Source organism: Balaenoptera physalus, assembly GCF_965194825.1.
Source record: "Balaenoptera physalus genome assembly, chromosome: 10".
NCBI classification, from domain to species: Eukaryota; Metazoa; Chordata; class Mammalia; order Artiodactyla; family Balaenopteridae; genus Balaenoptera; species Balaenoptera physalus.
Window position 1 is genome coordinate 108,035,247 of NC_138889.1, and position 9,661 is coordinate 108,044,907.

Below are 9,661 nucleotides of genomic sequence, written 5' to 3' on the forward strand. Positions count from 1 at the left end.
TGGTCCAGTGGCTAAGACTCTGTGCTCCCAATGCAGGGGGCCTGGGTTCGATCCCTGGTCAGGGAACTGGATCCCACATGCCACAACTGAGAGTTCGCATGCTGAAACTAAAGATCCTGTGTGCTGCAACTAAGACCCGACACAGCCAAATAAATATTTTTTTAAAAAAACACAAGGAGGATGGAGTAGGAAGGTCTAATCAGAGTTCCAGTAGAGGCAGAGAAAACATCTGAAGATATGACTGAGAACTTTCTAGAACTGATGAAAGACATCAATTCATAGAATTAAGAAACCTAAGGAATCCCATTTAGATAAATATAAAGAAAACCACACTTGGACACATCACAGTAAAATGTAGAATACCAAAGACAAAAAAATCTTAAAAGCAATTGGAGACAGAAAGTATCTTCAAAGGAACAGTAACAACAAAACAATGAAATAGATGACAGCTGACTTACAGCAACAATAGACACCAGAAGACAGAATAATATTTTCAATATATTGACAGGAAATAACTAGAATTTATTCTAGAATTCTACACCCAGCAAAAAATAACTTAAAAGGGTAAAAAACTAGACAAGATAGGACAATAGCACAAAATAAAGGAGTAGAAATATATCCAAGAACGTTAATTACAACAGATAAAATGACTAAATACTGGGACTTCCCTGGCCAGCAGTCCAGTGGTTAAGACTCTGTGCTTCCACTGCAAGGGGCACAGGTTTGATCCCTGGTCAGGGAACTAAGATCCCACATGCTGTGTGGCGTGGCCCAAAAAGATTGACTATACTTCAGTTATTAGAAGACAAAGATTTAAACAATCCATCTACAGGCCATTCTTAAGAGGCAGAGAATAAAAGTAAAAGAATCAAAACTCAACATACTTGGAACAGAAGGGAACTTTCTCAGCCTAATAAAAGTCATCTATTAAATAAATAAACACAGCAAACATATTTTATGGTGAAATATTGAAATCATTCCGTCTAATGTGAGAAACAAGTCAAGGGTAGCCACCCTTTCTTCCACCCAGAGAGGCAAGAAAAATAAGAGATAGTTCCCCGGTGGTCTAGTGGTTAGGATGCTGGGCTTTCACTGCCATGGCCTGGGTTCAATCCCTGGTTGGGGAACTGAGACCCTGTAGGCCGCGTGGCACAGCCAAAAATATTAAAAGTAAGAGATATAAAAATTAAAAAGGAAGAACAAAACTATCTTTTCATAGATATGATTATAAATACAGAAAACCCAGAAGAATTTTCAAGTAAATAATAAGTTTTAGATTTGCTGGACATAAGAAAATTATTTTCATAAACTATGAATGATAGCATCACAATATCAAATACATAAGAATAAATCTCACCAAAAAAGGCATGATCTTTATGAGAAAACATACATAACTTTATTGAAAACATTAAATGGAGAGATACACCATGTTCACAAACTGGAAAATTCAATTTCATGTGGATGTTGATTTTCCCCAAACTGATCTATATAGAGTCAGTTAGGTTCCATTCACAATTTCAAGGGGGGTTTTTATTGGTAGAACTTGACAAGCTGATTCTAAAATTTATATGGAAGAGCAAGGGCCAAGTATAGATCTTAGGAGATCATACACAGGGGTAGATAAAATGATCAGTGGGACAAGAGAGAAAAATAAATTGTGGTATATTCAATGGATCACTATACAGCAAGGAAAAGGAATGCTCTACAGCCACACACATTAATTTGGATAAATCTTAGAAACACATTACTGAAGGAAAAAGCAAATCACAGAAGAATAAACATGGTGTGGCTCCGTTTATATAAAATTCAAAAACATGCAAAACCAGTACAAACATATGTAATAAAATCACAGAGCAAAGCAAGGGGACGGTTAAGACAGCACAGTGTTTCCTCTACCAGGGAGGGGCACAGCAGGGGCCTCAAAGGAAATAGTATCCATTTCTTAAATGGGGGGGGAGGGTGTTGTTTCTATTTTATAAATATTTCCTTGTATATTTTCACTATAAAAAAAAACAAGAAAAGATATCCTGGAGGGTGAGGGGTAAAGCAGTAGAGGAAACAGAAGTCTGCCAATGCTTATGTACAGCACAAAGTGACAAGTACACCAAGTTCCTAACAGAGTTAAAAACTAGTAACAGAGCATGCTGTTCAGAAAAACAAAGAAGTCTTAGCAGCTCAAACCTTTGTGGGCATGGGCGGGGCCTGTCAGAAGGGTGGGCTTCTCTGAGGGTTCTTGGAAGGCAAGCCTGCCATGTCACTGAAGGACTACCCCCCTTCCCCAGCAGCACTTGTAGGTTTTCACTTAACTCCATTTTTGGTCCAGTCCCTCACCCCCACCCTCCCCAGGGCCCCCGAGATGCAAAGCTTCATCGAAAAGCCCCCGCCTCCACCCCAGCGGGGTAGCAAGGGGTCAGGTGGGTCCTGGGGGGCGGGGCAACCTAGCTGCTTCTCATAGAGACCTTGAATCAGTCCCATCCCTACTGTCAGCCCCAAACCTTGCCTTCCACGGTGAACATCTCCAGGGCTCCTGGGGGCAATCGGGCTGCCTCTCGGCCCCTCCAAGAGGGGAACGCTTAATTTCAAGTTCTAATTCTCTAAGAGAGTAAATTAGCCTCTATCCACTTTCCATCTTTCAGAATGTTGTCAGGCTCTTTGGTCTAGTGCTGTCTCCCTCCTATTTTCTTTGTCTTTGTAAATTTACATCATTTTTAATTTCTTTACTATCATTTTAGATTTTAAGAGGAAACAAACTCACATGTTTAAACCTGCCGCATTTAACTGGAAATGTCTATTTACTATATTTAAATAAAAGTGTTTAACAAGTAGCTCCTGAAGAGTCCAGAGAGGAGGAGCTTACCAGTCTCAGCACCATCCAGCCAGCACAGATGCTTGAACATCCCCACCTGATTTCTCTGCCTTGATTTTTTCGGCTGTTCAAGGGTGAAGGAGAAAGCACAAAGATCTGGGTTCAAATCCGGACTCCTCCATTTACTACCACGTGATCTTATCACATCAACTCTCAGGGCTTTATCACCCACATAATTGCTGCCCAGTGCACCGGGTTAGCTGGAGAGAAGTTCATTGAAATTGTTGCTGTGGAATGTTCCTAACTATAAAGCACTGAACCTGGGAAAGAATTCTGGATTCTCATACCCTGGATCACTACATTCTGCCTTAAGCTGCTGGCCACCCCCCGCCCCAAGGCCGCAGGAGGCAGAGCCCTGGCTCCTCACACCCTCAGGCATTCTGTGGTTCCCAGGCCTGACAATCAGAGGAACCAAAAACAGCAGCCTGGGAAACAGTGAAGGTTCAGAAACCCACAAAGATGGAGGGAGTCCAAGAACCAAGTGGGCACTTTATTAACCTGGCAAAGGGGCAGCTGGGCAGGCCGAGCAGCCCCCTGCCAGACCCTTCGCTGTACTCAGGGGCCACTGATAGAGGCAGAGCCGCAGGGCCCAAGCCCTGGACACTAGGAGTCCAAGCTGGGCAAGGGCAAGGCTAAGGGCGGGGCTCGAGTTGCTGAAAGCAGGCATCAAGTACCAGCGTACCAGCCTGCCTCCCCTTCTGAGGCTGGGGGTGGGCCTGAAATAAGTTATTTGAGTCCCCTCTCCTGTTCCCCACTCCTCGTACAGCTCAGGCTCTTCCTGGAGTCAGGAAGCCATGAGTCCCACATCAGCTGTGGTCTGGAAGGTGATGCCGTCCCCCGGCAACGGGGAGGCCAGGAAGGGCCAGAGCCAGACAAGGACCCAGCGGGGCCCCAGGGCCGCCTGCAGGTTGTGGGAGAGGCCCAGGTCGTAAGCGTGCTGGCCCCGAGCCCACTCCCACGTGGTCTGGCCCCTCAGCAGCAACATCCCATGGAAGAGCAGTCCAGCCCCGCACAACAGTGCACCCGCCACACACGTGTCGGTCACGAAGGCCAGTGCGAACTGCGCCAGAGACACTCTGCCTGCAAGGAGAGAGCAGAGAGGGTCAAGGAGAAGCAGCAGGCCCAGCCGTCCCAGAGCCCAGCTCCTGCCCTCCTCCCGTCCCCTACTCCACCATGAAGCAGGGCGCATTGCTCCGCTCAGCAAACACTGAGTTGTTGCTCCCTGGCCAACCCATGCCGGCTGATGGGAACACGCTGGTGAAACGGGCAGACACAGCCCCCTGCCCTAGATATGACTTTCACTCACGCATCACAAACTTGTGTGCACCCCCCATGAATACCAGGATGAATGGCAGGTAGCATCTCCGACCTCAGGGAGCTCACAGACAGACCTTCAAGAGATCATGTCTCAGTTACTTAATTACAGCTGTGATGTGTGTGACAATGGAAAAGTACAGCATCTTGCATCATCTTGACCCACAGTAGGTAATAAGTATCAGGTGAACTAATGAACTACAAGATGCCGTGAAATGTTATGTCGAGCGAGAGAAGCCAGACACAAAAGGTTATGTATCGTATGGTGCCATTTATATGACATGTCCCAAACAGACAAATCCATAGAGACAGAAGATTAGTGGTTGCCAGGGGCTGGGGGCACTAGGGGGAAATAGGGAGTGACTGCTTAATGGGTACAGGGTTTCTTTTGGGGGCGATGAAAATGGTCTGGAATTAGACAGTGGTGATGGCTGCACAACACTGCGAATATACTAAATGCAACTGAATTGTGCACTTGAAAATGGTTAAAATTATGAGTTTCATGTTATGTGAATGTTTTTTCAATAAAAAAAGAGAGCCTACTGGCGGGGAGATGACATGGAAACGTATTAAGAGGCTCAGGGAAATAAACTTCATCTATTTGGACAGTGATATTTTGGGTGATGCCTGAAGGTTAAGGAGGTATTTGCTAAGTGAAGAGGGGAGAACACATTCTGTTTGAAGGTCCTGAGGCAGGATGGAGAGGTGCCTGCGAGACAAGTGAGTGGACAGTTCTGGAAGCTCAGGAGAGAAGCCCAGGCTGGATGCGCAGATTTGTGAGTGGTTGGTACCCGGGCGGTTCCGAGACCCGGCAGAGTGTGTAGGGAGATGAGAACGGCATCTCGACCTCAGCCAGGAAACCAGGTCCTTAGGGATCAGATATAGGGAAACCAGGAAGGAAGGAGGAAACCCCAAAGTACAAGCTGTCGGGGACGTCAAGCGTAGAGCCCTTTAAGGAGGCTGAAGGCCAGCAGTTTTATGAGGCTGAAAGGTCTCATAAGCAAGAAAAGAACACAGAAGGGTTCTCTGGGTTTTGTGGAGACAGAGGCCTGGGGACTGTGGCAGTCTCGGAGGACGGGTGGGGGCAGAAGTCAGTTTGGAGCAGGTGCAGGAATGGGTGGGAGGCAAGGAAAAGCAGCCTATGAGCCCAGGCAAGTCCTTTGACTTGGCTGCTGATGGAAGAGCCAGAAGGCATGAGCTGGAAGAGGAGGACGTGGGGTGAAGAGAGGCTTTGTACCAGGTGGGAAAGCCCGAAGGAGGCCAGTGGAGGGAGCCTGGAGTGGCAGGAGGAGAAGCGACACACGGTGTGAGGTCTCCAAGAGGGGAGGAGGGGTCGGGCACCAGGAGGAGCTGGGGCAGTCAGCTTCTGCCCCCAGGACGGGACAGCCGATTCTGGACGTGCCATCTGATGTCTAATTTCCTCTGTGATGTATTTTCAAGAGAGGTTGGGGCTTGGAGGACAGGAAAGTGGGAAGAATTGAGCTGCAGCCATTAGGGGGAGGAAGCTTATGAGAAAGCAGGGCAGCCAGGCACCGCTGAGGGCCTGTTGAGGTCAGCAGCCATGAACGTGGCATGATAGCAACTGCCATATAGTCCCAGGCATCTCTGGCAGCTCTCCGCAGCCAAGGGCAGACACAGAGAAGCCAGGAAGGCACAGCGGAAGGAGGACGGAGCAAAAAGGCTTGAGATGAAATGTTGCAGAAGGCTGGTGGAATGAGGGCGCTACGCTGGACCCAGGGCAGCGAGGGGGAAAGGTGCTGATGGACAGAAAGGTGAGGGCCAGGAGCTCCGGAGCAGGTGTCGCGGAGCACAGAGTGAGAGATGGATAGGAGAGGCGGTGGGGGCAGAGAGAGGGGTGACATGGGGTGCTCTGGGAGGTGACACACTTTGGATTCTGACACGACTCGGGGCGGGGGGATGTGGGAGTAGGGGAAGGGAGGAGGGGAGGAGAAGGTCAAGAGGCTGAACAACTGGGGCCATTCATCCACGCTTTCAGATACCTATGCCTTCAGCAAGGCCCAGGGCTGAGAGGGAGACGAGGGGCCGGAGCGCAAGTCTTCAGTGACTGGGGGAAGCGAGTGGGAGACCGTGGATGACCGGGGGTTGGGGGCGTGCAGACAGGAGCAGCTGGAGGGCTTGAGTCTCAGTGGAGGCAGGGGGTCATGAGGAGGGCAGAGGAGGGCTGCTCAGGAAGCCAGTGTGGGCACAGGAAGACCCTGACAGCCCCACTGGGCCTCCCAAGACCCCCTCTGGGCTGCAGGGAGGGGGGTCCTGGGGACAGAGCTGGGCTTGGATAGGATGAGGAGACAGAACCACTATTCAGAGTGGTCAGGGAGTTTAGTAATTGCAGGACAAGGTTACAGAGAGGACCGTGGACAGGTCAGGAGGAAGGAGTCAGGGAAAAGAAAGCCCGAAGCATTTTGGGGGGCAGAGAACAAAGTATAAAAACCAGTGGGGTTTCTACCTTGGGTGGTGTCAGAGGAAAGTGTCAACCAGAACACAGCCTCTCAATCAGTCTCCTGATTCAAAACGTCCCCTCCCCACTTCCAAGACTGGACCTTCCCCTGCCTGTAACTTTCACTGGCTCCCCACTGCCCAGTCAAGTAAGGGCCATCTCCTCACACTCCATTCAAGGCCCTCCACCATCCAGTCCTCACTTACTGCCCTAGCCTTAATTCTGATAATTCCCATCAAATGCCTTCACTACTCCGTGCCCAACCTCCAAGCCTTTGTTCACGCTGCTCCCCTAGCTCCGAATGCCCCCCACTTAGAATGCTCTCTCACCGTCCCATCCCCCTCTAGGTGAAATCCCACTAGTCTTTCCTCCCCTGCCACCACCTTCTGGAACCCTCCCCTGATTCGCTCAGCCAGAACTCTGTACCTACGTTGAGGCCCTGTATTTTACCAGACCGCACACCCAAGTGAATACCAGGCCCCCCTCACCTCCCGTAATTGACATTGGGACTAGGTCCCCAGGGCGCTGCCTGGAGAACCAGCCGGAAATCCCATCGCCCACCAGAATGGGCCTCTGCCTCCCTGTGCAGGCCTCCCCGGCCCCCCACCTGTGAGCAGCATGAGCCAGGGCAGCAGGAGGAGGGCGGCGGTGTGGAGGGGTGTCTGGGCTCGCAGCAGGGCTGACAGGGCAGGGCCCAGCAGCACAGAGATGTGCAGCAGGACACCTGCGGCGTGAAGCAGCAGACACAGGAAGGGCCGGTAGTTGTGGAAGCCCACGCAGCGGCCCAGCAGGCGGCAGTGGTGGTCCCGGCGAAGGATGCAGATGCGGCAGGCAGAGCAATGCCCACTGCGCGGTGGCACCTGGCTTTGGCACTGGTAGCAGTAACTGCAGGGAAGGAACCACAGGGTCAGTTCCCCCAGCAGCTCTGAGTGCCCCCATTTCATGCCCGGTCAGCCCCTGAGCCCATCCTGGGAAAGCAGGCACAGCCCCTGCCCTCTCTAAGCTTCAGGTTCTTCACAGGTAAATGCAGGCTAAACACCACTTCCCAGGCCCTTCCATTCCTGGCACAGCAGGTCTGAGGGCTCTTCCAGCTCTGAGAGCCCCAGTCCTGAGGCCTTTCTCTGGTCTCTAACATCCGGAAGCAAACTTCTCCTGTCCTCCACTGTTACCACCTCCGTCCAAGTCACCATGAGCTCCCCCCCGGATTATTGCAACAGCCTCTTGCCTGGCTTCCCTGACTCCACCTTTGTCCCAACTGGTGTAGTCTCACCCCAGCAGCCAGACTGATCCTTTTAAAATCTAAGTCAGGGGAACTCCCTGGAGGTCCAGTGCTTAGGACTCCGTGCTTTCACTGCCGAGGGCCCGGGTTTGATCCCCGGCACGGCCAAGAAAAAAATAAATCAAATAAATAAAATCTAAGTCATGTCCCTCCTCTGCTCAAAACCCTCCAATGGCTCTCCATTTCACTTCTAGTGAAAAGCAAAGTCTTCGAGGTCTTACAAGGTCTTTACGTCTCTGACTTCTCTTCTCCCCTCTCACTCCACCTTGGCCACACTTGCTGTCTTGCTGTTCCTGGAACATGCTGGGCACACAAATGCCCCAGAGTCTTTGCATTATCTGTTCCCTCTGCCTGGAACATTCTTCCCCCAGATGACTGTGGCTAACTCTCCCCCCTCCTTCAAGTCTTTGCTCAAATGCCACCTTCTCAATGAGGCCTACCTTGACCATCCTATTTCAAACTGCAGTTTGAGTCTCCTTTATCCTGCTCTCTCTGTTTCCTTACCACCAACACCTTCTAACATACTACATTATTTGCTGACTTATTACGCCTAAAGTTTATCATCTGCCCCCTCCCTGAAATCAGGAATATGTTTTATTGTACCTCCAGTGCCTGGAATAGTACCTTGCACGTAGTAGGTACTCGAATATTTGTAAGTGGATGAATGATACTCCTTCTGCCGTCTGGTTCAAGCGGATCTTACTGTAAACTGGTTCTAACATCTTCAGGTCCTGAGGCCCTCCCCCTGCCCAAAGCTCCCGCTTCTCCCCCCCGCCAGATCCCGTGCCCCACTCACGCCCAGCCCTGGCCCAGACCACGGCCGGCCAGCATCACACCCCGGATGCTGGGGTCCGAGCGCAGGAAGAGCCCCACGTTGCCCAGTAGGTTGAGCAGCTGGAAGGTTGCCAGCGCAAGCTGCAAGGTCCGGGCCAAGGGTCCCAGTGGGGGCGGTCCGGGACCCAGTACCAGCACGTAGGCCAGCTCCAGGCCCACGGCCGCGGCCCACAGCGCGGTGAGCACAAGAGGAAGCCGCGCGGACGCCGCCTCCGCGTCCCCCACAGCCCAGAGTTGCCCCATGGCCTGGACCCACTAGCGGTCGGATCCCGGGTACCCTGCCGCTTCCGTATTGGGGCGGGGAGAGTGGCAAACGGACGTCTGCTACGACCAATAGAAGCTCTGAAGGGGCGAGTGAGCGTTCAGGTTCACAGGGAGGGCCCGCAGATACGGAGATGTGATTGAACGGCCGAACGAGCCAAAGAGATGCTTGGAATCTCGTTGGCGCTAAAGCCGGTAGGGCAGCGCGGTTACAGCCCACCCGCGCAGGCCCCGCCCCTCCCGCAGAAGTCCCGCACACTGGTGCCGCTGGCCGGCACTCCGGGAGGATTGAGTTGCAGCCTGGGTGGCCTCGGGGATTCGCGGCTCAGCACATTACCTCTCTCACCCTAGTCGCCCCGATATTACCCCTGCCTTGGCCCATCCAGCTGGCTTGGAGCCCCTCCCCATGCTCTAGTGTCTCCCTTCATCACCCCAGAAAACATTCAAAACAGCTCGGCGCCTCGGTGTTTCTGACTGTGAAATGGGAATAGTGCTCCGTGTTCCCCACCAGCGCGGCGCAGGAAAAGGGTCATGAGGAGGCCCAAAAGGTAGCTTCTAGAGCAGTCTCCAGCCACTATTATTATCGTCATCTTCGTTGTACACGTGAGGAAACAGACTCAAAGAGGGCCCGTGGCTTTCCCAAGAGTCACAC

General features: G+C 51.6%; 1 protein-coding gene across 3 annotated transcripts; it reads right to left on the reverse strand.

Moving 5' to 3' along the window:
* Window positions 1-1,373: 1,373 nt before the first annotated feature.
* Window positions 1,374-9,067, reverse strand: ZDHHC24 (zDHHC palmitoyltransferase 24). Of its 3 annotated transcripts, none has more exons than XM_082477630.1 (3): window positions 8,711-9,067; window positions 7,243-7,520; window positions 1,374-3,946 (listed from the first exon to the last, which is right to left on the reverse strand). In XM_082477630.1, the coding sequence occupies exons 1-3, from the start codon at window positions 8,989-8,991 to the stop codon at window positions 3,651-3,653; spliced, it is 855 nt and encodes a 284-aa protein (XP_082333756.1). In that variant the 5' UTR covers window positions 8,992-9,067; the 3' UTR covers window positions 1,374-3,650. The 3 variants fall into 3 exon arrangements, with proteins under 3 accessions (XP_082333756.1, XP_082333758.1, XP_082333757.1); XM_082477632.1 differs by lacking the exon at window positions 8,711-9,067 and adding an exon at window positions 8,539-8,700; XM_082477631.1 differs by lacking the exon at window positions 8,711-9,067 and adding an exon at window positions 8,518-8,700.
* Window positions 9,068-9,661: the final 594 nt, after the last annotated feature.